Source organism: Clavelina lepadiformis, chromosome 1 (genome assembly GCF_947623445.1).
Source record: "Clavelina lepadiformis chromosome 1, kaClaLepa1.1, whole genome shotgun sequence".
Taxonomy (NCBI): domain Eukaryota; kingdom Metazoa; phylum Chordata; class Ascidiacea; order Aplousobranchia; family Clavelinidae; genus Clavelina; species Clavelina lepadiformis.
This window is the reverse complement of record NC_135240.1, coordinates 12,494,778-12,521,474: the sequence shown is the minus strand read 5'-3', so window position 1 is coordinate 12,521,474 and position 26,697 is coordinate 12,494,778. Positions and strand designations below refer to the sequence as shown.

Genomic DNA, 26,697 nt, shown 5'->3' with positions numbered 1-26,697 from the left:
TCAATTAAGTAAATGCAAAACTTTGAATTCAATTTTAAGATCCAGGTAGTTCAAAGTCAAACGTTCCAAGTAGCCCAAGAGATCTGTAGCAAGCAATTTGTATTTTTGGAGTCACCCTGCTCTAGAGGAGAGTACGTACTAGGTCTATACTTTATAAAATCACAGCCATTCTGGCAGAATCATAGCGCCCGTAAGTCACGAAGTGTTTTCTATAAAAAAAGACTAAAAATGTCTGACTCAACAGAACAATTAAAGTCCATCGTTCTGCTGAAAGTTTGTCCAGGCCGTTGGCGTTTTTATTTTTGATAAGAAAGCAAATTTGATCTAATTTACCACTGACCAGGTTAGATTATTCCTTTCTGGTCGGAAAGTTGTGCAATGTCACAAAGGCACGCGACATCTCAATACATAAAGCTAGCGACATTTATGTTGTTCTGTTAAATACTTTGCGACGTTCTGCTGAAAGTTTCGCATAAATGTCGGCGTTTTTTGTTTTTTAATATGAAAACGAATTTCATCTAGTTCACCACTGACCAGGTTAGATTATTCCTTTTTGGTCGGAAAGTTGTGTAATTTTGGCAGATGTTATGCAAGAAATGTCATGCACTAATCTATGGTGCCAGCACTGAATCGACATGCAGTGTCGGTTAATATAGTGTCTATGATTTTACAAGCCATGAGTCAGAAATATTTTGAGCCACGACCATGACTCCTGTGGGCTACAAGTATGGCTCAATTTTGCATAAACTATTGCAAATAAGGCAGCGTACGATAAACTAAACATCTGAAACGCATTCTAGAAATTGAAATGCATACGCCCATGCCCATGAGAAATGTACAATTGTTTTTAATGTTAGCAGCAAAATACTGCGAAAACAAAGAAATTCGAAGCAAAAAGAAATGTCTACATTTTCAATGTTTCCACCCGTTCTGGCTTAAGTCTTTTTGCTTCGTATTCTAAGCTAATTTATGACGAAAATGAAGTCTTCCCGGTGTGATTTTTTTCTTTAATGATGATGTTATATTACTTATTAGCCTACTTCGTGGCACTCAGTTCAGTCAATGATAGCAGCTGCGTTACATGAAATATAATTTCAAAATGCCGTTTAGCTCTTTATTGAATGAATGTTTCAAGTTAAAAAAATACAAGTATATCTATATTGCACAACAAAATAAAAAATAAATAACGATGAAGAAATCAAAAATTATAATATGCTATGCGTTAATTTGAATGGCAAGATAACAAGCGCGGCAACCTACAAACAATGTGCGGCAATTCGCAAAAGCGCTGGATGAAGGCTTAGTGGAAAATGGGAAAACGCCAGAAAACAGGCACAGACTACAAGTCCAGTTGTCGTAGTCCAAAGCGTGGTGTTAGCGCACAAGTCGCGCTAGTCTGTGAAAATACATGGTTACTGAAGTAACCAAGGTACCTGAACTCCTGCAAATTAGTAAGCTTTTTTCCAGCAGATTATGTCCGAAGTGATAGTGCCCGAAACTATTTCTTACTTGTAGATAAAATGCGCTCAAGTTTAGACAAGTTTTCTGTGATTATCACATCGCCGGGTTTGTGCTGAAGAGCCTTCAAGTAACACTTTTTCGCTTCCACATAAAAACCTTGCAGGTGAAGAATAGCGCCAAGATTCATATGGGCCGATGCGATCTAAATATACATACGAATATGTTACAAATGTGACCCATAGGCTATCTTTACAGCAATAAAGACGTAGACTATAGGTTACAACTATGTGTGTTGACCAATGATTGACAAATAACTGTACAAACGACGATTTTGGCCTTTACTAAGCGGATATAAACTTTGCTTTACAACAAGTTCACGTATTGATAAAATAACAAACTCTGTAAGCAATTTATAATACAAAACTTGTGTCAAAATAAGGTCAGATTGCTATAGAACCTCCAACCCAAATTTTCTTTAAAAACATGATTGTATCACTGTTTCCGACTTAATCACAGTATATGGGATATATTTGAGCTATCATTAAATAATTTCCCCACAACTTACGTTGGGTTGCAATTTGATTGTTGAGCGGTAATAGTCTTTTGCTTTTTGATAGGATTTTGCTTGTCGATGAACGTTTGCTGCAGCAAGCAGAGACATATAATCTTTACTACCACATACGCCCAGCCCTTGTTCTGTCAGTGTCACAGCTTCTGCGTGTTTGCCTGCAGCACTCAAAAAAGCACCTGCAAAAACACACATTAAAAATAAAAAGTTTTCATCATGACATATAGCCTACTATAATTATGACACTTCAAATGCATTGAATACAAACCGTAATGCTGGTATACGTCACAGTTATCCTTCAAATGCAAAGCGCGTTGATAATAATTATTTGCTTTGTCAGATCTCCCAATCCGTGAAAGTAATTTTGCATAGGTGAGGAAAGCGGGTACATGGTCCGGTTTTTCGGTGAGAGAAGCCTTAAACCATCTTTCAGCTTCTTCAAATCGCCCAACACGATAAAGTGATTGACCTTAAAAAGTAGTTTGAACGCTGTAACATATCGTGAAACATCAACAGCAGGCGATGATTGTGGAAACAGTGGAAAAAACCAAGAGATAATATACCAGGAAAAAAAAACTAGAAAATAGATTAGAGATAGAAGAAGACTTTTTATAAACATGTATTTATAAGGTCTATGTGGTAATGGTAACTAAACGCTTCAAAATTGATAAAGCATTTTCTCACCTAACATATTATACAGACTGTGTGGCTTGTACAAATCCATAGGAAATTTGACCGCCTCCATATAAACTGATATTGCTTCGTCGTGTTTGTTCTCGTCAGCAAGTTCATTCCCCAAATTATATAGGGCTGAGATTTGAGCATGAGCGTGGCGTTTAGGGTCCTTCAAACCGGTCTCATCAAGATTTGCCGCACTTCTGTATATCTACAGTAAGTCATAAGATTACAATCATATTAATGGATTTTAATCGGAACCGGACAAAGCAAAAAGTTGCTTTGTCTATCTAGGGTTGTCTGCACTTTTTATTTTATGAAAAATTTGAACATAAGCGTTTTGTCATTCGACAATTATGATATCACAAACAATTTTAATTTTTAGTGTTTCCAAATGGATTTCGTTGCGCTCCTCTATTGACGACTGCCTTGTCTTGGCGCTTGAGTGCCTTGGTGACCTTCCAAGCTATGCTGGAAGGTCATCAAGCATAGCTTGGAAGAGCATGCTTTCGTTAAAGCTAAAATTTACTAAAATTAGCTCCCAAGTCAAAACATTTACCGGGTATCTCTTTAACTGAACTGTCAGAGGTAAAGATCATAAAATGTTTAGAGAACTCTTAAAGCTCCTGCCCCACAACCCTCCTAAGGTGTTCCCACAGGTTTTAAAGAAGAGCAAAAAATATTGTTGTCAAAAACAGAATATTGTTGCGTAAAGTGATGGGCCTACTCGGAAAGCTTGCAATCGAGATGTAGGCCTACTGTCCTACTTATTATGGAGCGAGTTAGGCTATTTTGGAAGGTACAACTTAACCCTAAAAGATAACCGAAAACCTCGAAAAAGCCGGTTTTTAAAGGTGTAGTACAGGCAGTGCACCACCGCACTTTATACTCGCCTAATACGCGGTTGTATATGCCACTCGCTTTCTTGGAACAGGGGCGCGCAAATATTTATCGCAATGGGCCACAGCATACAAGTGAAATGATGCTGAGGGCCACCCAACAGTTAAAAGTATTTAAAGTAGTAAAAGTAAAATAATGGCCTACTTGATTAAGTCTGTGAGGGAGACGGGCCACAAAAGTAGGTATCGCGGGTCGCGTTCTAGCCAGCGAGCCGTATGTTCCACGCCTCTGTCTTATAACGATTATTAAAATCCATCTGCACAATGCTTCATCAAGCTTCCAGGTACAGCCAAAAACATAGTATAAGCCTGGTGTTGATTTTTGGTTGGTTAAACCGATGTACAATTATTATTACGTTAAAGTTATGCAAACCCTATTTTCTAAATGAATTTGACAGCAATAAAATTCTAAAGTGATGTCTCAAGACCACGCCATTAAATAGTAGCATATCCAAAATTTGCCTGGTCAAAGTAGAGCACATTTGGATAAACTGATGACGGCTAACTGTGCCATAATTATAAGTTTCAAAAGGTTTTTTGTCGTTCTCGAACTGACGTTTTAATTAATTTCTCGCCTTAAGCGAGTAACGAGGTCGCGACACTATGGCTACAAACTTAGACCGGCCAATTGCAGGATTACAAGTGTTGCAACGAGTAGCCATATATTTTATTCAAGCAACGTTTGCGTCTGTGCTATTTAGATAAGCTGATTGCAAAACAAGTTCACCTCAAGTCAAAAAATGGCTGTTCGTAAGTTAACAGGAATTTTTTCCATAATGTAAAGTGATTACTGATTAAGCAATTGCCAATTACATATTGCGGTAAATGTATGAGATTTTGTGGTAGTTACCGTATGATGTGATGTGAAACCAACTTTCTTGAAAGTTGCCGTTTGTATGAAGTAAGGCAGTAGTGGTAGCAGGGCGGAGCCTTTTTTAAGGAAAACAACTATGCATGCAGACGATATTTGCAATTGTTGTTTATTTTCTGCATAAAAATGTCACAGGTGACAAAACATGTATTAAGGATTCCTGTCTTTGCGGCTCAATGAGCTCTAGCTTAGCATCTACCTTCAGCAGTACAAAACCATCAATCGCAAGTAAGGTAGATTAGTGTTAGGCTTAAGTAACACAAGATATTACTGTTGCACTTAGTAGCCTACGCTTTTGTGCTTTATTTACACTTATTTCTTGTTGCCCAGATGAAACGTTCAGTTCATAATTAACCCAAAAACCAGTATCATGCACATCGTGCCATGATAACTGCCACCACGTATACCATATTTAAGGCCAAATTTGCTGTTTTCTGCGACACAGTTTCGACAATAATTGCTTAACCACAAAACATTATTGAAAATTGTTTTCTCCGGGAAACTTACCAACGACTATTCTTAATTTAAGGTCAACTTGTTTTTGCATTAGCCTTTCATTGCAAGCGATTTTAAGTTAAATGCTTTAATTCCAAGTATAAATTTGGCAATGACTACCTGACAATCTTTGTTACGTCGTTATGCAATTACAGTATACGTAAGAGTTACTAGAGAAAGTGAAGAATATAATCAATAGAAAACAATGAAACTTAGCGGAAATCCTAATAAAAATTATTTTGGTTTCCCACTTACTGTGAGAAATATTATTATAATTCGCACATTCTACAATGTTTAATGTACATGAGTAAAGGGCAGATGACAAAACGGGCAAACAGCAACATCAATTGTCGAAAATTGCTTTACTTGATTGCAGTTCATAAATAATACAGTAGTCCAGGGATATGAATGAGTAGAAAAGAAAACTTTAAGGCTAACCAGGCAAGATAGTCCAGGGATATGAATGAGTAGAAAAGAAAACTTTAAGGCTAACCAGGCAAGATAATGACAGATGTTGCCCATCACTGATCTGCTTCCGTATAACTTCTACTTATGATCAGGGTTGCCATCGGTCTGGACTCAAAAATAAGGACGACTAGGAAATTAAATAAGAATGCTACCTTAAAAAGTGCAATACAATGTTCCTAAAAAAACGAGACACAATTTGCATGTTCTTAATTTTGGTATCTCTTTGGTACAAAATGGTATACTAAAGGGGTCGAAATGCCAGATAGAAATCTCTGCCATAAAAATAAGACAAAAATAAGCACGCAAGTGAAAATGCGTACGTTTCTTACAAATAAGCACATTTGTCTTCTCTAAGACATTGTACTTGAAAATAAGAACGGAATAGTAACCCTGCTTGTAATAATATAACTATTGTTTATAGCGGTATTTGAAAGTATTGTGTCATTGCCCATGTACATTTCAAACATTAAAATCTAAGTACATTTGCGCATATCAACGCATTAATTAGTTTTCGCAAAACGCTTAAAAGCTTTATCTAACTTAATAATTATTTTACTAATTTTATTGGAGAAGCTCTTCAGGTGATAAAACACGCTTCCAAAATAAACGCATGAATTCATGGTTGCATGACTCAACCTGCGTCATGTTTGTTTTTAGCGTTAATTTTTCTGCAGATACAGCATTGCAACAGCAATTATATAGATGTCAAACGTCTTCACGAAAATTTGACTTGCATTGTTATGAGAACCCATAAACCTTTTTTGATATTTTCAGCATATTCTACTTTGCGCCTAGGACAATTATGAAAATTTCTCTTAAACTCTAAAAATGACTTTTTAAAATCCACTAAAAAGTTTATGCTGCGGGGCTCTATAGTTACCGTATATTCCATCTGTTTTTCATGGCACGTCAACACGTTGGCAAAAACGGCCGCTTTAGTTCCGGTTTTCAAAATTGCATTACCCAGGATAACCTGCAAATGTGACTGCAGTATACTACATGGGATTCTTTACAACGGTTAAATGTAGTGCTGCATGTTTATTTTACAGCCAATAATGGCATTCTGTCAAGGCATTCAGTACTATGGGTTGATGCAACGAATTTCTCGTATTTATCAAGAAGGCAAGCGCATATCTCTTCAAATATATTAATTCTTGTATACTGTTTCAATCGTTGCGAGCAAACACAAAGAAAATGTTTGCACTCAATAAGGCAAAAGAGGGTCGCCACGAAAACACAAAGCGATCATCGTAAAAACAAGAAAAATAGCATCTTATCTGCTGGGTACTGACGTTAAAGTCACAAAAATAGATTAAAATATGATTAGATCTTAAGCCAGACGAATGCGATGGCTCATATGGATTGAGCAAGAACATTACTGCAAAGCGATTTTAGAACCATTTCATATTGCACACGTAATGATCGACGTCACAGACAGTAGACCAACCATTGAAAAGAAAATGTGGTTAAATAAGAATATTTCACAATATGCCGCTAAGCCCAACGTCTAAAGTTTCTAAACAAACGTCAACTCATATTTGCGCATAAAAGAGTTAAGTCAACAGAAAGTTTGAAAGGTCCAAGTAAAAAAAGCATTTAGGCGTACAAACCTGTCCACGCTAATTATAGGATTACAAGCCAATGCGAAAAGTCACCAAAGTTTGCTTGTTATAAAGCAAGAATAAGAAGTAATGAACGTGCGCAAAAAAAATATTTTTGTGCTTCTAACATAAATTCGCTATCTATTATCGACTATCTTACCCACTAGAAAGTCAACGTTAATTTCGGCGCTGTGGTTAATAATGTTTTGTGTGAGTTTCTTTCTCCAGTAGTATCAGATTACTCAGGTTAACCGTGTTCTGGGCGATCGATTCTGCTCAAGCAAAACGAGTGCACAGAAGAAAGAGCAGCAGCAGAAAGCGAAACCGCAGAAAATACTGCAAGAAAATTTTTCTGCCGCCACCTACATGAGTCTGCTGAAACGTTTATAGTGACAGAAATCGAGCATTAAGCTAAGGTCTTGTTTAGATGCTTGAAGAGCATTATAGTTTGAACAGACTTGGAGTGTTTTATGGTGAAGCTCAGCTACGTGTACTTGAACAACCTCAACGAAAGGGAACAGTGATAACCTATACGTGTGCTAAATTAGGAATGAACTAGATTACTAGACAATAGGGAATATGCATTTAAAAAATGGACGAAGTGGATAAAATAATTAGCTTGTAGATTCCAAGCAACGTGTATTTTAAAAACTTGAATCAATCACTGTTGCATATCACAACAATCTTGTCGTTAATGCCATCATACTGTGATCCCAAACAGGAATAATAATGTAAATACTGTATTTCGCCGTCGTGTTGTACAACGAACTGAACGTGATTAGCAAACATTAACTATATTAGCAAACCAAGTGTACATGCTCTTTGAAAACAAACAGACCAGGTTGAATTCTGACAGGAAATTAAACTGAATATTATTTTCACAAGGTTTTAATACCTTTAGGTAGGGTCAATTTAATTAGAATACAGAATCCAATATCATACGCCCTAAACACGTCACACAACGTCAAACGCGTTTATAATAAATGTTCGCCTTAATAATATATTGAAGTATAACAAAATAAATCTTTACTGAACTTTAAAAGGCACGTGAATCGTTTACGGCTAGACTGCTTGTCGTGTATTTAGCCTATATACTTTACTTGACTTCAGTTGGCAAAAATTCAAGAGGCCATGATGGAAGTTATGACCTAACCTTGCCTATAACCAAACCAACTAAAATCGCTGTTTTAATAATTGAGCAACCCACCAACAAGTTAAGAGAATTGATTTTGACAATGAGAACATTTGTTTACCATATAACCGTTTGAGATCCTTTTGTATAACTTATCGTACTGCCGAGTTAATTGCCAGAGATTCTAATAAGACTAAAATGTGTTTTAGTTTTGTGTTATTCCGCTTTGAAAATTATTGCCGTGTACACTATATTATAAGATACTTTAAGGAGATCGGGTATGGTTGCAACATCTTTCTTACCTGCTAAAACTTCTTAAAGAGAAGTTAAAAAGTCAGATATAACCACAGAACGCCGTCACGTGTAATTAGTGAGTTTTAAGCTGTCAGAAATACCAAAGAGATATGCCAAAGAGATCTTAGAATTGATGTGTTGTATGCTACACTGTCTTTGCATACTTGTTGTTCTAATGAATAATAAAGAATTGGAAACGATAGCCATTAGGGTTTTACTCGTGATGTTCGATTGTTATCTATTATTAAATGCACTCTATGTTGAAAACTTCAAAATAAAATACAAATCATGCAAAAACTTTATCACCTATGAAGGCCACCTTTGTGCGTTCATCTAGGAATCAGTAGAAAGAAGTCCTAATTTAATTACTGAGTTTTTAGTTTGGCAAAAAATTTGCGCTTTAACGCATTTGTTTATCAGGCCATCTGTTTACTGAAAATAGGCTACTGTTGCTATAAGCATACGATGCTTTTAAATCAGTAAGAAACTCCATAGAAAATAAACATAGTGCTGTTTTGTGATTGATGCCGTAGCCATATAACAAACAAAGAGAGATGACAGAGGCAACTAAATTCATAAATCTTTCTTCAGCAAACATCACTGCGACGGTACCGTATGCGACAGCAAGTAAGATTTTGTTCGTAAACTCAGGAGTGCCGTGGATTAATTTGCGTTGTGCAAGTGCATTAATCGAATAAATGAGCAAGACTGGTCCAAATACGAATGAAGTACCAGGAATTTGAATTTTCGTGCCCTTTTCTTAGCAGGCCTGCCTTCTTCTTGGCTGAGCATCTTCGGGTTCATGCTTGCTATAGCCATGGCTTTTCTGGGAACACTCGGCAATTCCGTCACTATCGCAGCATACAAGCGCAACCGCAAGCTACAGACGTCATATAATCACTTAATAACAAATCTATGCGCAGTGGATTTAGTTTTTTCAGCACTGGTAATGTAATTTTATGTGTCAACTGAACGCTCGCTGTAAAACCTTAAGTACCTGTACATAGCAAGAGAAATTGCATGAAACATAATTTGCTTGTTTTAGGTATTACCACTGACAGCCCCATTCCACGTCACAAAGCAAGAAATATACCCTCATGAAGTCTGCAGTGCAATCGGTTACCTCTATGCTTCCGTTATGTCATCTTCTGTGCTTAATCTCGTATTTATTGCGATTAATCGATATATCGGAATTGTACACTCATCCAGGCAAGTATTGACAACGTTAAAAAATCAGCCCGTTTTAATTATAAATTTAGGGATCATACAGTTATATTATGTATTTTAAAGGCAGGTCTGCCAGGGTGCACAATACACTGTACAAGTTATATGTTACCCCTTTACCCCGTTTAAAATGGAATCGGCAGTGGACACCAATCAATTATATAGTAATTAAACAACTGTTTAATATGCAATGATTGCAACATTAAAAGATTCTTTTATAAATAATGCAGAAAAACTTCTCATCTATCTTTTAAGTTTATAAATTTATATTCCAATCCCATAACCCTAAATTTCTTGTTAATGCTACAATCTCCTTATCAGGAAAAATACGTAAATTAAAAAAACGACTTTCTACCAATGAAAGTGTGCAATTGTATGCAGTATAGACCTATATAGTTTATACTTATGAGGCATACTCTGACAACAGGTGGATATACATTCAGCATATTCATGTTGATAAAGAAGAACCAAATAATATATTTATAATATACAATTCTCTTATTTTTCAAAGACAATTTTCCAATGTTGCACGATCAATCAATAAACCGATCGATGCGATATGCATGATTTCGTTTCGATGTTATATAACGAGGTCATTCAAAAAATGCTCCCAACAAAAGAAAAACAAATTTGTAACCGAAAATTATGCAATGCCAGAGGAGTATTCCTTTTATCTCTGTCTAACAAAATGCCAACACATAAGTTAGTATTTGAAACCAGTTTTGTGAAGTAGGGGTACAAATATGACTTAAATCAGATATTAATTGAAAACAGAAAGTCCTTTATTCGACGTGTAAAATCTAATATCATTTTTCGGTAATATGTATAGGCGTATAGGTTTATAGTTACTTTGCAATTGCAAGATTTCTTTTACTGATTATTACTGTACAGTATCTACTGTATATATATCACAAAGGGAACATTTTCTACGTGTTTTCAAATATCATAGTAAAGATTCATTTGTTCTTCCAGATACCGTATCGCTTTTGCCAAGGAACTACTAAAATGGTGGATAGTAGCTGTGTGGGTTTCTACTCCCGTGTTATATTCACCGTTTCTTATAAGTATGACCATGTAAAAATTGGTATTGTAATCCTATCGTGATTTTGAAACACGAGCACAACCCCAAATCGATTTTATCGATAAATTAGTCGATATAACCATTAAAAAACTTTTAAGCAGTCAAAGTAAAGTCTACATTTGATGGTTTCACAAGTTTCATTATGTCAACCAGCAACTGGAAAATTATATTCGGTGTGATGCTAAATTCAAAAGAGAGTTTTTATTTTCCGTTTCTAAATCACTTCCTATAGCTAGCTTACTTCTATACTGGTGGAGACGTCGTTTTGTTTAATGAACAAATCCTGATTTCTATTAACAGAAAATTCATTATTGTGGCGGAAAAGCAATTTGGCTTGCACCATCACCACCAGGTTGGACGACGAATCGAAAAAAATTTATCAAGTTCTAATAGACGTCACACTACAGCTAGTGCCAACTGTAACTTTGGTCGTATTATACAGGTAAGGCAGAGCATACGAATTATTTATAGAAACCAGCCAGAGAATGTATATTTAGAAACTCATTATGCATCACAAACCTATTGGTTTTTAACGTGACAACCATTTCTATTGGGAAATCATTTCAATAACTGAAGAATTTTTGGTGAGAGATAAGTCTTATTAATTATTAAAGAGTTGAAAGATAATCTATTCTGAAAATCTTCGGTTAATGGAAAAACAAGTGCCTCAACGAGTTTAATTTCACTAAAAGAAGTCAATGTTACAAAATTTAGTAAAGTTATAAAAATTCAGTAAAAATTTAACTTAAATGCAACACTGCAACATAATACCGAAGGGACAAATGTTCATCTGAAAAAATCCGTTTAATTTCAACTAGGAAAAAACTCTTCAAGTTTGGTACAATATCTAATGTATAGAATAGTTTGATTATAAAACAAAGCAGTGCTGCAATGTTTCAACAGAGCCATACTAAGGAAAGTGAAAAAGTGCCGTAAAACAGTTGAGCGATATCCCTCCCCAATGTCCCATACACCATCTTGGGACGAAACAAAAAAGATTTCGAAATCGCTTTGCAGAACACCAAGAAGATCGAGTCCGATAATAATAGATAAGAATGATAGCTTAGCGACACAAAAGCAACTCAGCAGTCCCACCGATAATAAGTCTATGACATACCTGCAAGTCCCATCAACCACTTCAACGCCAGTGAAACGTGTGGGCAGCGTTTCATCGCTTCAGCAGAGTACGTCTGGTCTTTAAAATGTCTCAAACTGATTTAATGCTACAGTTGAAACATTTTGGAAGTATATTTTTGTTATATACCAGCTTCGTTTTCCCCAAACAGATCGCGATCTACCCCAACGAAGATTGCTTTCTGTCACGTCAGAAACGGAGGATGTTGCAAAATCGGTTCCTGATCTTCACGTGGATGATAAAGGTCATGGATTGTGTAAGGAGGAGCAAAATCAATCTCGCAGAAAAAGCTGTGGAGGTATATAGTATCATCCTTCTGATATTTCTCACTGCTTATGCTTGGGTAACCCGTTATAATTTCAGTATCTCAACATAAGATTATGGTTGTATCGGGTTTATCGTTGCAGATGAAACTGACCTTGAAAACCCACACAAATTGCCACTTGTGACATCGCAACGACCACGTCGACGAATAGTGATGGCGATGCGTGAGTTGCAAATAATGTCAACCATAGACTCCGAAACCAACTCAAGAACGTTCTCATCCATTGACCAGGGTGACGAAAGTCCCGACTTAAAACAAGCTCTCACCGTTTACCGACAAGAAAATGAAACTGCAGCTTTCAAAGAAGGTGAAGAAAGTGACAACCCCACTCATAAAGAGGAAAATAATGAAAATGAAAATGCAATTTTGAAACCAAAAGAATCAAGTTTAAAAGAAGAGAAACTTACGGGAACACAACAACATAAGCCACACATTAACAACAGTAATAGACGGAGAAAGATGGCTTCTCTACAAATCCCCGTATTAGAAGAGGTAGTAGAATACAATTGCAACGATATCCAAGACAAACAAATTATGACACCTTTTTCACAAACAACCGTAAAGCTGAGACCTTTCTCGACGCAAAATCATCTGCCACGTCAGCATGCTGTAACAAAGGAATCACCGGAAGAAAAAAAAGGAAAAGAACTAAAAGAAAAATTCATTGACGAAGAGGTTGGCGACGACGCGGTCCAAAAGTGTACAACCAAGTTTGTCCCAAACAATATGGAACCTGGCAGAGCAAATAACAAACTCGAGCTTGCAAGTTCACAAACCACGAAATGTACAGAAAGAAGTAAAACAAGCCCTGAGAAGTCAAAATCCGAAGACGACGAAGAAAATGATATCTCTCTCCAAGAGAGACCGCAGCTGGCAAGACGAAGGGGGAAATGGTCTTTGTCTTTACAAAGAAGCAGTATAAGACAGTTTAGATGGGGCAGGGCGAAATCAGAGGGAGCCGATCCTCTCCGAATGTCCTTGAAGTGGGCATGGAACCGCAGAAGGGAGTCGCCAAACATCAAAATCGTGGTAGAACACGCAACATCCGGAGATACGCCAAACCAAAGTTTTTGTGAAGATAAACTTGAAGTTTCAAATGATAATTTAAACGAGATAAATCTCGCTGTCAAAGACGTGACATGCCAAGTCCATAGAGATGATAACAGAAGGGAAGACGGCAGTTGTGAGACTGACGACAAAGAACCTTGCGTTGCGAAGAACTGTGGCCATTGGCAAATAATTCGGCAAATGCTTTCTATTAAACATTCTACCCCAGGATCTTCAAGCCGTACAAATTCAAACAGGAACAGCGACAAAAGCAGTAGCGACCGCTCAAAGCCGAGCCAAAAGCTGAAATCTAACCCCATATCATCAACAAGTATACGAAGTTCCAATGGCGAATGTATTTCGCTTAACGGAAATACTGGAACAAGAACCAGGGACGGTGCAAAGTACGTTTTAAAACTCACCGAAGTAGAACAAGAAACATTGTCCAAATGCATGCTTAGCAGGTCAAAAACAAAGGCATTGTCTTCGGATCCAGTTGCAGAGTCGAGTGAGTTTATTATCAGCGAAGAGCGCCGTTCATCCGTAACAAGTCGCGTTTACAGGTATTCCATTGGAAGCGACGAAGGAGTGTCAGCATTATCCAGACAAGGATCTTTTTCATACATAAGTACTGCAAACGAATACACAAGGAAAAGCAATATCGGGCGGGCATCTCCCCGAGAGATGGACAAAAACTCAACCAAGAAACTGCAACGCAAAGGTTCGGTTTACCGTAACTGGAAACGCAAGTCGTTAAACCTACCATTTGGGTTCAGTTCAACATCCAAAGATAGCAGTCGAAATCGAACACGCAAGAAAAGACGCGCTGCTGAAAAGCATTTAGCCTACAGTGGATGCATAATCTGCATAACACTCGCCATATGCGTTCTGCCTTCACTTGTCACGGATATTTTATATAATCTTTACGCGATTGATGTACATCCAGATATTCTTTATACGATCACCATCGTATCGTGGCTGCACGTCGTGATAAATCCGTTGTTATACGGTGGTTTAAATCCTCAATATAAGCGAGAATTTCGTCGTATGTGGCGGGACGCTAGAAATTGTTGTCAACTACGAGGTTGCAGAGGAATAGATGTAAACGATACAAGTTCACAGATGAATTCGACGGTTGGTTGGAATAGCAGATCTTGGTATCCTGCAAGTTGGTGGGATGGCAGAAGTAGCAAGCGACCAAGTTTTGCAGCTTAAAACTTCTTTTAACCAACCCTTTACTACACTGTGTGCTGTGTTTGTAAAATATTATATTTGTCGTTGTTTGTTTCGTTTCAGAAAGTTTTAGTTGTTTTACTGCTTTAGTGTCATCCAAACCTCAAAATGAAACAATAAAAAGTTGATTCGAAAAAATTACATGAAATCATTTGTCCCCAAAATGAACGGCAACATATTTAATACTTTTACACCATAGTTAGTTAATAGGCCTACAACAGGGCTTCCCAAACTGGGGGTCGCGACCCCGCAAGGGGTCGCGTAACGAACGTCAGGGGTCGCAGAGCGTATACCAATTTTACACGAAGTACAAAATACAATCAAAACAAAATATCGTTCCAGCCTAATCAACATTAAAACCGCCTTGAGACCAGCATTAGCAGATGTTGAGCCACGGCTGGACTTGCTTTGTAGCAGAAAGCAGTCGCACCAATCACACTGAATAAATGTGTGTGCTTTTTTTGTTTCCAGTGGCCTACATATGTGTAAAGTAGTAAGTAGGCTTTGAGTACTGGTTGCTTGAATTCAGTCTTTGCATCTCAATAAATGTCACTAATGACAAAGGTATATTTCGCACTGCTAATCAATTTAAACGTGAAGGGTCGCGGAAAACTTCAGAAGTTTGAAAGGGGTCGCGAGCAAAAAAGTTTGGGAAGCCCTGGCCTACAATGACGTATCGAAGGGTCATCCTTTTTTCCTTTGTTGACATTATATGCACTGTATATATATATATATATATATATTTAAACCCCACAGATATGAACAACTATAACAAAAGAAAAGAGCATATAAGAACAGACTTGCTACAAAAAGACAGATTAACCTCGAAGATGACGTTCTACAAAGCTAGGTTAATACATAACATGACACATAAAGCCATGTACAATACCAGTTAATTTTCAAAAACATAGCTAAATAAATATACCAGTTTTGCTTCTTTTTTTCGACCCTGCAGAGAGACCACCACGCCCAAATTAAGATGAGCGAGGGCAAACCGAGGCTTGAATTGTATGGCTTTCTTGTAGCTTTCTTCTGCCATCTGGTGTCTACCTAACTCTTGGTATAGTACTCCCCTGATGTAAGAAAAGAGGACAAAAAGTGAAAAATATCGGTAAGTCTTCAGTGAGTTAAAGGATTTCATTTCTACAGCTTGTTACGTTAACTAAAAAACGCAGGAATAGTACATATGTATAAAATAGTTTGGCAAGATCGGGAGATCTTGTCGAAAACGTTAATTTAGAAAAGTTATTATGTAAACCAGTGTCAAAATACAATTACCATGGCCCTAACAAGAATAAGCAACATTGTTTTGATAATATTTCCAAATACAATTGCAAAAATTAACCACCTCGTACAAGGTTACTGAAAAGAAATAGAACAAATAAAATAAAGAAGAACACAACCCTATAGATTAGAATATAGATCTTTAAAAGAAGCTTGATTCAAAGAACAAAGCGAAACAGAACACTGGGCAAAACACTACGAACCAGCGAGCTTGAACGAACCAAAACACGTTTAATAAGATTCTGCGTTCTAACCTACGCATCAGCATGTTTTAAGTCAAAATAGAAGCGTCTTCTCTTACTTTGGCAATTATGGGCGTTAATAGGTGGAATGTTATTATCTGAAACAAAGCAGATCTTCTTCATTAATCACCAGGAACCACTTTATTGGTTAGAGACCATGTGAAAAACAACTAACGGCAACAAGCAAAATACCGATTTGGGTTCCTTATGTTTTTGTTTCCTTGGTGTTTGATAAAAATTAACAAGTTCTTTTCAACAAATTAGTAAATGTGCTGTCGTAGGATATGAAAATACTTCCAACGTTTAAGAATTCTAATAGTGGTCTTCAATAAACAATATTACTAGGCGATATTTGTTATAATGAGTTTAAAAAATAAACATAAATGTAGCTGCCACAGATAAGTAAGACGGCGAACTATATCGAGTTATCGAATAAATATTTTACGTCAGCTTTTAAAAACGCCAATTGGGAAAACAGAGTCAAAATACAATCTGTCTCCTGGATTCAAAATGACGGTTACCAATTTTCGACCGCAAAAAAACCGTCATCATCTATCAAAAAAATTCTGTCACGGCGATTCGCCCTCAAAATCAGTCAGACGTAGTAGCTTTCTTACAAACGACAAAGAAGTTATACGGCGGCGACAGATGCGCCTTACGAACCGCAAAACAAAATCGTATATGCCACCTATGCATACAGCTCAATAGATTAAGGTGACGATGTGTTTCATTTCGGGCGATACAAAACATCGCGTATAGTTTGGTAACGCAGTGAATATATTCACGAGTTGACACCGGGTTATTTGTGAAGGTAAGGCGCTGTACTGCCTTTATGTATAGTTAGACGTTTCGTATTCGACTTCGTGATGGACCAACAATGAAGTCTGTGGTTTAACACTAACGTTTATCTGTAATTGTAGGCATGGTCCCATAGTTCGATACGCCACACAGGTTGATATTTTTAGGTCAAGTGAAGTTGTAGCTTATCAAAAAGTATTATCTCGAACGTATATAAGTAATTTTCTTTGAATTGAATTCATGCAGAAGAAGAATATTAACAATTTTTGTCAGACTGACGCGGTTCAAAGAAACAACGCGCCTCCAATATTCAATTCACTCCAATTCCATTATTTTTAATTTTTCTCCCGCATAATTCTTATTTCTTTATTAAAATTATTATGTTCGCCCGTTTATAATAAAAACTTCACATAAACGACTTCAATCCTTATCGCATGACAACGGAAGTAAAGAAACTGAAGAAATCTATTTGTTCCTTGCTATAGTAGAAGTCTTTTAGAAACAGGCATTTGAATAGCGTGAACAAAACGCAAAAAAATTCTCAATAAATAGTTAAAATGTACGTACAAATTGTAGTAAACGTCAGCCATGTTTGGTCGCTTTTGTAAAGCTTCGATGTACGCATTCTCGGCAGCTTCAACTTTGCCTTGCTCCCGTAGTGCATTTCCAAGGTTCCCCAAAGCTTTAGCTGGATTTACGGCTACTCCGGCACTAAAAATGCACTTAGCGATAAAACATCTGATTTAACACATTGAGCAACGTTGACACGTAACGTATATGTATCCTAAGACTGAAAGACGTGCGTGGGTACCTGTATAGGGTCATTTCGTCTTTCCAGTCGTAGTTTCTCGACCATGTTTTGATCGCAAAACTACTGATATACAGCAACAAAACCAAGACTTTAATCCAAGTAGACAACCTAGAAAAAATATGTGCAATACACAACACAACGGGGCCGCTAACTACAAATTGTTAACGTGGTAGTATGTTAAGTTACATAAGTTTATAACAGCTAAATTCTTATACCTTTCTGTACTACGGTGTCTTCGTTCAACTGAGATAATGTTGGCAAGAAAACTTCTAAACAGCTTGAAGAAATCAATATCTTTAGGTAGGTGGTGAAAAAGTACATCGGTAGCAATTATGCAAAATCCAACGCTGGGCATGTAAAGAAGTCTTTCGGCAAGTACAAAGCCGACATAAAAAAACAGGTTTGAGGCCGGTAGGAAGGAAAACGTCAAGAAGCATGTACTGAGTAATGTTGCGTCAAACTGAGGGTTTGTGCCCAATTCGAAACGCCTTTCAATGAGTAGTTCAGTTAAACCACGTCTTCGTCGGAGACTTGTCTGTTTCAAATCCCTTGTGCGTTTCGATAATTTTGAATTATTATTCCAGTCATTCCCATCGCAGTGTGTGTGATATAAATCATTATCTTCCGAACTCGTGCTGAGACGCCGTCTTGATTGTGCGCGATTTTGCGTTGGCTGGTTTGACGTGCAATTTAAATGCGGTGACGATTCCTTACTTTGGTCCACATTCATTAGACTCTTCCATAGATATTTTGCGACGCAAAACAAACCAAAGTAAAAAGCCAATGTGAGAAAATTTCTAGAGTCCGAAATATCTGAGATTAGAGGGATCGCGTCCATGCTCCAATCAAAGCTGAGGGTTCTCGGACAAATAAGCAGCCAAAAATTACAGAATAGCAAATAATTGAAAGTCAGAGTTCTTGTTAACAAACTCTCGTTGGCTGCGGCAGGATTGTCAGACGGCGAAAATGTTGGAACCATGTATTTTCCACCAGAGAGCACCACTGGAAGTCCCAGACGAAAGGACATCATAATTAGGATAAAAAGAAATATGGTGAAAATTCGCCGTCTCAAGGGTCGAAATCGCTTTTCCTAAAATAAAATAGTGAAAAATATGATCACAGTAAGGAAGTAGGTAGGAACCATTAAACTCTTTAAGGTAAGGGCTTCAAAGGCATTTACGGCTTAAAGTATGTAGAGCGCTCAACCAAATTCAATTATAATCGGCATTATAATGCAAGGGTATCAGTATCAGTTTACGTTTAAACTACAGTTACGAAGCAAGTTATGTGCATAATGATTATGATCAACCAAGCGGCAAGATTCTGGTATAAAGACACCAACAATTTTCAGAAATATATAACGCAGGAGAAATTCCTTATGCGTCTACACATCTGCGAATTATAACGTCGATACGGTCCACGACCCTACATCAGTAATGTCCCGCGTGGGATGGAAAATTAATAAAAAATACCTTTAAAGTACCTTTGGGTAATTTAAGATTCACTACAAATACTCAAGAGAAACCTGTGCGTAATTAAACTAAAATTATTGTGCTTTAAAGAGCCAGTGTCGTGTTGAAAATGGAAGAAATGTGGCATATTAAGAGAGGCAAACAACGACCAGCGAAATCACCTAAGCATCCAAAGTTTCCATTTTCATAAAACAGTCCAAAATTGCTATGCTAACAGTCAAAGAACGTCCAGTCAATTTGATAACCGAAAGTTAGTAAAGAAGACTTTCAACCACGGATATGAAAACGAAAGCTTCCCGCAGCGCGAGAACATTGTGCTGGCTAAAAAAATCCATTATTTCATCAGAGCCATTTGTTTCAAATAACGTTTTTCGAAGCAGTGTGGAAACCGTTTCCTTTCTGTACGATTCATGAAATCTTGGTCGCCAAAATATTCTTTTGTTTACGGCAAGGTTTTACTGTGGGAGAGTCGGGAATTCGTTTATCGCGTTTACTTCAACTTCAAACTATAAAAAAGATATTTTCCAACAGTCGTAAAATGGCAACTCCCATAAAATTATGCTTTTTCATAATGAAGGGTGCCATGAACCTCGCAAAAGCTATTAAATTCAAACGTTTAAAATGGGAGGCAACAAAGAGCAACCAGTGTTTCGGTATACGACTTGCTTATTTCTGAACAAGTCCAAATGAGTAGGTTGATTGAGCAAAAAATTAGCTAAATAAATTAAACAAACATTCTTACCTGCAAACACAAAGCTGATATGCTTTCTTTTACACCAAGTTTGTTTCGAATGTACAGGTCATAAGCGGCACACAAAAGAGGCGCGCAATATCCTTGCTCTTTTGATAACAGAGCCAAAACGGCACATAAGAAGAATGAAATTATCAAATAATAACGTTTGGAAAATGGGCTTCTCGAAGATTTAGAAAAACCTGATTCATCATTTGCAGAATTTTGAATCGTCGAAATCGGTTTTACTTCGTCTGGGGAAGTTGAGGAAGCATAAACTGACCTGGCGTCAGAATTCATGGATTTTCTATTAAGATTTTTAACTTTGAAACTGGCTTCGGTAGTTTCACTTTTCCCCATTGCAAACTCACAATTGCTTTTAAACGTTTCCTCAAAATGGCTTGCTTCGCTGTCATAGCTTGCAGTGCTGCTTACACCGTCGTAAGCATCGGTATTTGCTTGAATAGCGTCTGAAGAGTAGTTTGCAGCAAGCCTAGATCCCATTTTATGTTTTGCTTCAACGTTGCCATCTGCAGAGATATGTTCAGAGTGTGCAGCAGATTTCTCCATTTTTGCAGTTTGTTTTGAGGTTGTAGCAGTCATTGCTCTAATTGGCCTATTTTTTGGCTTCTTCTTGTTTGACTTGGTAGCACGATGTGTCAGAGTTTGTACAAAACGACCGCACTGCACCACTTTTTCACCATCTTCATCTGAACTTGATTTTTCAGCACAATCCATGCAATTGCACCACTTGTAGTAGAAAATTAAAGCTAAAATGAAGAATATACAGTGGCTTAAGCTCTGTTTAAATCACAAATATAACCTATAAATTGATGATTTTCATCTATCTATAACAACTTAAAGAAAGCCAGATATGAGTGTCGATGTAACAAAACGTCAATATAAGCAAAGTCATAATAACGATTAAATACCACATCAGCCTAACTGCCGGTGATACGTTTGGTGAATAACAGAAAACATATATCTTAGGCAAATCGTCACCATATGCAAATTTTACTCCAGCCGCATAATATCAAACGAAAACTTTCCCAAAGCATCGAGATTGTTATCATAACATTGTATAAGCAATTTTGAATCCTGCTCAAATATGTATACGTAACTTACAATAACAGCAAGTAATAGTTAAAAGCCACTAGTAATAGAAAAAAGCCAACTCACCTGCTAAAGAAAACATGGTTGCCATAACGTCCGCCCTTCCAACAACACCCGAAACGGCTTCAGTATGAACTGGATGCAAGGCGAACATCATACCTATTTATTATCATCAAGCACCATATAAGACACTGAAGTTAGTTTCCTTAAAAATGTTATGTCAGTGATCAATTACTACTTTCAATTACCACTTCAATTACATTGCATAAACACACTAGTTTTTTTTAAAAGAAATCCTTACAATAAAATGCAGAAACATTTTTACGGTGAGCAAAACACTGTACTATCTAGCCAACTCAAAGTAACGAAGCTTTGGGCCTTTGTTACTTGCTCAAAATTGTGCGACTATGTTTAAAATTTTGCAGCAAATATCTTTTTTTTTTCAACTGAAAACCATTAATTTGGTGTTTGCTCAATGATATTTGGTTTTAAAACAAATTCATGCTTTGCAAAGCTACGCAATTCGGTAATAAAACCTTTCCTAAAAAACTTGTGCCCAAAATTACCAAACCCAAGGCCAAATTACTAGAAGCTTCAACCCAAATAATCATATAAAAAAGGGTATATTTGTGAAAAAACGCTTCAGTTTACTTACCGGCGCAGAATGTCTTTGAAGTCGAAAGTTTTAGAATCCATTTCACGACGTAACAAAGTAAGAAGGTGGTCAACGAATGAAGAACAACATTTGTCACGTGGTAAGGTCCGGGTTCCAAAGCGAACAACAAATAATTGATTCTGAACGATACGTCGGCGGTTAAATTACCATGTATTTGCCACACTTCCAGTGTACAATTTAAAGATAAAGTCAAAATAAATAAATTGATAAACTGTAACAGGTCACTATACCTGAAAGTTAAAACAGTGATCGGTCGATAAGATCCATGGCTCCCAGAATGATTGAGTGGTGTCCCCCAAAAATCGTTTAAAAACAAGTTGTACAGAGGATTGATACCAAGAACATCTGCATTTTCTATGATTGCGCGACTAACAAAAGAAAAATAACCAAATGAAATAGATTTACAATGAAGCAAGATTTAAAAAGCATAAGGACAGGAACAAAGGTATAATGTGTGGAAAAGTAAAAGTATGCAAGAAAAAACAACATGGCTCGTCCGTAATTTCCTTAATGCACTAGTTACTAGTCCATTTCCTTTCCTAATCCTTAGTAACACAAACAAATCAAAAACATACAATAATCCGCTCACAAAAAAATCCGTTACAAACCATCAAAGGTTTACAGTTACAAGATGAGAAAATACTGCGACAATGGAGATTGTGTGACTAAATAAACACCCTATTGTTACGTCAGATGAAATGTTAAGCCCAGAAATTGGTAACAGCTTAAGCCACCGTCAGACTAAAAATGTTAAACAAACTACATAACAGACTATGCTGCTTTACCAAATTTGGTCATACCATAACATTCTCCTATGATCAAAAATTTCATTTGAGACAAAAGCGAGCATAGCCGCACCAACTTTTGATGCAAATTTCTTAACTGGAAAATCAACAAAGATCAATAAATTCCCAATCAATGTTTCAAATAAATAATACTAAATACTTAATTTCAGTCGAAATTGGAAAAGACAAGTGCAGTAACATAAAAACGCTTGGAAAAATTTGTTGTGTTGGTTCAAGTTACGCGCATCCACGTCTCATAAGCACTGCCTTGTCAAATTCAATCGTCTGTTGAGACAACGAATGTTTTCTTCAATCGCTGAATGGTGGTTTTGGTGGCGAAAGTTTGATCGTTATTGTTTTGATAAGTGGGTATCATATGAAAACCATTCGACAAACAAGATATCGAAAGAGTTCTTAAGTACGAGGCGGAGTGGTTCTCAACCGACATGGTTTCGGCTTGAAAAGGTACTTTCAACCCAGTAAGAGTAAGAGCGGTAGTTTTAATATCAACTGTAGAGTGCGTCGTCTTATTATGCCTAAATCAACAATGCGGCTGGTTGCCATATATCTGCACCCAGCTATAAAGCAATTGGAATGGGATGCGTTGGTAACTTTATTAAGTCATGGCTCTGATTTTCTATATACCAACCACGTACAATTTATTAGGGGAGTCAACGGTCCCAAAGCTACACCTATAGAAAATCGTTACGTAAATACTATATTCGCTTTTACTGATATACCCCTTTTAACAGTTATGGGTAGAATACAGTAAAAGTTAACTATATAATCACGGGATGCCGTATTTGGTATTAGCATTCACCATTCTAGTTCAGAATTGTTTTTTATTTTATATTTTATTACATGGCGCCTAATAGGTGTCTGTCTGCCAAGAAACTAAAAAATGACGCACGTTTAAAACAATTACAAGACGGTTACAATTTTTCAAAGTATTCATCTGTCAACTTAATATTTACGAATCGCTGTTGTAAGGAACTCACATGACGATTGGAAGTTTATGGCGATTTACGGTTATCAGCCTGTAATTAGGTTACTTGAAGACTAACAATATCCAGCATTCTACTCAAAAGCAATTCTCTCAACCATTGACCTCAATCACTTAATTCCAGTGAAGGGTTTTAATGGAATGCAAACAGTTATCTAGAAAATTTATTACAACCCCCATTATCGAAACGCAACATTTTTTGGACAAAACTTTGCTTTAATGATGTACTGTCTGACCAGAGCTATTTTGTATGATTTTTAAGTAAGAAAGTGAGCTTCTGTTATGATTTCTAGCAAACAATATTCAAATCTTTTCCAACTGACGCTTATATTCACGCATTTGGATTTTGGATTTTTTGGATTTCGAAAATTTTCACATATTGTAAGAGGGTCGTATATGTCACGGTTTAACTCGTTTATTATCGCTTTATATCTTGTGACATTCCACCATAGATTTATCTTTTAATGCTATTTGCAATCACCATAGAAAGCAGTAAGTCGTCAACAGAGTTCAGTAATAGGGGAGAGAACTGAGTATGTTTGAGACTGCCAAATATAGATTTTCTTTTAGCTTTGAATATTGACGGAAAAGTGTCAGACAATTTGGACGAACACGCGATTTCTTAAAAACACATTCGATCTTGGACACTGACAATCGATACTTAAGCTGCACACGTGGACATGAACAACAGTTAAATAATGTTTTGTTGTAAGTATTATATAATAGGTCACCTAAGACCTCCAGCGCAAAAACACAAGGTTGTTGTGACAATACGACATATAGCTCATATGGAAAAGCAACCAGTCTTCTCCCATAAGACTTGAATCCTTGAATCCCCATGGGTGTTTGGTTAAACATAACGAGTACAGTTTCCTCACTAGAAATGCTTAAATCCATAAGACATAAGGGAACTATCTGCGTTGAAGTTACCTCCGAATGACCAACCTTTCATTTTGACATTCTGGCGCATAAAGCCATAAGATATGGCAATGATCGTACAAGAAACTTTTGAATGGAGATAATATACAGCAATCATTAACAGCCCGAAACCATCGTACCGTAATTAACCGGAAAGCAGACAGGGATAAAAGCTGGCGCTACCGCGTTTGTACAGAAAACATACATGGAATATTAACAAAAATATTTCTCCCCAGACCAAGTCCAAGCAACAATAAGAGTAGATTTTACAAATATAAATCAACAAAATTGCTTAACTTCGCTAATGATTGATTGGACAATGGACAGCATTAACAACGCTTACGAAGCAAAGTCTTGAGAACTGCGTCTAGCTCGAAGAATGATATAAGAGTATGGAAACTAGACATCATTTTCTTTGCAGAAGTTCCGAGTTATATTAAATTCATTTAAATATATTGTTATACAATTGTCTGCAAATAATAATATGATGCTAGTTTTTTTGCTCTAGTAGTGTTTATTATAGGATTTTCTATTTTTTACCAGGCTTTGCTCATAGTTTAGTTTTAGTTCAACGCATAATGCCGAAAACAAACTGTAACTCCAGCAAACAGTCAGGGTAACTTACGTCAAGTTTTCATATTGTTAAGCTGAGTTTTATACGAGATCAGGCTTAGAATCAATAAGAAGATTACTATAATTATGCACGTATAGCGACAGGATTTCTCCACATGAGTTGGCGTTGGTCGGATTAAGCTAGAGATTTCACATTGCGCGACATCCAAAAACCAATACTGTATAGTGCACTGCAATAAGAGTTTTGCTGAAACGATTTTACTAAATTGCATTGCATAAGCAGTATCGATTACTGCAGTAACATTTTGCCTATGTTTACTTGGTACTTTGTCTCAAGGGAAAGCTTAGAGCTTTTGCCTTTTTGCGATCAATGTAATTTCGGAAAATTTTAAAGCAACTATACCTAGTCATTGAGGTATGGCAACAGGGCTAATCTACAAACGGTACAAATTGTTTAAAGATAAAATTATGACAGCTGTTGATAGACAGGGGTTCATCATATCGCCAAATCCACCTCAAAAACAAGTTTGATTGAAAAAAGAACGTTACAACCTTTGCCTGACCGAGTGACCGTACACAGTCACGACCGAGAAACATATAATTAAGTACTTCAGAAGACAACTCTATCATCTACGAAACCATAGGAATACAGTAATTGTACATACTAACAAAATGAAAAGCGTTGTTTAGCGTTTTACAAGGTGTGATTAAATGTATAAGATAAGCTTATAATTAAAATTTACGCAACTTTGCGAGCAATTATTTTTCAAGTATTTTTAACTAAGAAGAATTAACTCTTAGTTCTTACCCATTTAAGAACCAAGATAAACTGACCCAATTTTCGTTATATGGGCACCTTTAGGTAATAAACGGCATATATGCCAAAACGGACAGAACACATCGCCAATGTCTGAATTACGTATGTGAGATAGTTAAAAATACTTCCAACTATATTTTCTGAATTCACACATACGTAAAATGTTTGATCATGCCCAATAGGTTACATAAACATGGCAAAGTAAATATCCCGAGCCGTGTAACACGGGGTCGAAGAGTTAGTTCAGGTAAAACAATGGGATGATAGTTGTAATCAACACCGAAGTCAATTGACCCAAACATTTCAACACGAGCGGAACGTTTGTAAGAAACAAATAATTCAGTTAGAAATATTACCCCACCGTTTGAAAGCTAGCCGTTTTGTTAAAGATTTCATTTGATCTAGCCGTAATCGCACTTTAGCCCTTAAGAGCATTAATAATAGGAATTACTTCAATTATCAACATCAAAGAAACGGAACCTGTAAACGATTTTGTAACACTCCAAGCGCGTATAGGCAAAATTCTGAAATACATATACACTATAGTACAGTATAGGGTTGAATCGAAATAGCCTAATTAAGCATGGTAAGGAACGTTATAAAACACTTGGAAAAACGGATTAATAAACAAACTTAACATTTAAAAACTATTATGTTGTAGGAGCCTACAGGAGGCTTTGTTACATGATGTGGGTAACATCAATTACAACATACAGTAACATTAGTAACTTACTTGTCATCGAACACGAACCCAGCGTTAAAAGTGTTCGTATAAATTAAGAAAGCGATAAAGGTACAGAAGGTTTCAGTTTTCCAAGGATAATTCATTTGAAGCAGAAAATTATAAAAGGCTTTCTTCGTTTTAGGTCTTCCAGCATTGTCAGATAACATGCCTCTTTTTTTAAGAAGCTCAGTTATAGCCAAGTGCTACAAAATTATGCTTAATCCTGTGACAACGAAACACAC

At 36.7% G+C, this 26,697-nt stretch overlaps 2 protein-coding genes across 3 annotated transcripts; one reads left to right on the top strand and one right to left on the bottom strand.

Moving 5' to 3' along the window:
* Nucleotides 1-1,100: 1,100 nt before the first annotated feature.
* Nucleotides 1,101-26,697, bottom strand: LOC143472798 (protein O-mannosyl-transferase TMTC2-like). 2 transcript variants are annotated; one of them, XM_076970034.1, is made up of 14 exons: nt 26,465-26,697; nt 21,866-22,003; nt 21,615-21,754; nt 21,026-21,118; nt 19,859-20,616; nt 17,860-18,734; nt 17,645-17,752; nt 17,401-17,544; nt 15,435-15,582; nt 2,714-2,915; nt 2,298-2,498; nt 2,027-2,208; nt 1,510-1,663; nt 1,101-1,396 (listed from the first exon to the last, which is right to left on the bottom strand). In XM_076970034.1, exons 1-14 carry the CDS (start codon nt 26,620-26,622, stop codon nt 1,392-1,394), a joined length of 3,306 nt encoding a protein of 1,101 aa, XP_076826149.1. In that variant the 5' UTR covers nt 26,623-26,697; the 3' UTR covers nt 1,101-1,391. The 2 variants fall into 2 exon arrangements, with proteins under 2 accessions (XP_076826149.1, XP_076826140.1); XM_076970025.1 differs by having other exon boundaries at nt 1,101-1,663.
* On the top strand, nt 8,573-14,641 carry LOC143473057 (uncharacterized). The gene is made up of 8 exons (XM_076970046.1): nt 8,573-9,091; nt 9,229-9,410; nt 9,510-9,673; nt 10,661-10,752; nt 11,070-11,211; nt 11,673-11,953; nt 12,056-12,202; nt 12,312-14,641. Exons 1-8 carry the CDS (start codon nt 9,019-9,021, stop codon nt 14,489-14,491), a joined length of 3,261 nt encoding a protein of 1,086 aa, XP_076826161.1. The 5' UTR covers nt 8,573-9,018; the 3' UTR covers nt 14,492-14,641.

Bases quoted from the DNA above. Each gene is read 5' to 3' on its own strand.
- LOC143472798 (XM_076970025.1), bottom strand. From the start codon at position 26,622: ATGTTATCTGACAATGCTGGAAGACCTAAAACGAAGAAAGCCTTTTAT. The intron at 15,583-17,400 runs GTACGTACATTT...TTCTTACATCAG, and splicing joins GCTGACGTTTACTACAATTT to GGGAGTACTATACCAAGAGT. The intron at 1,664-2,026 runs GTAAGTTGTGGG...ATGTATATTTAG, and splicing joins CAATCAAATTGCAACCCAAC to ATCGCATCGGCCCATATGAA.
- LOC143473057 (XM_076970046.1), top strand. From the start codon at position 9,019: ATGACAGAGGCAACTAAATTCATAAATCTTTCTTCAGCAAACATCACT. The intron at 9,092-9,228 runs GTAAGATTTTGT...CCCTTTTCTTAG, and splicing joins GGTACCGTATGCGACAGCAA to CAGGCCTGCCTTCTTCTTGG. The intron at 11,212-11,672 runs GTAAGGCAGAGC...ATGTTTCAACAG, and splicing joins ACTTTGGTCGTATTATACAG to AGCCATACTAAGGAAAGTGA.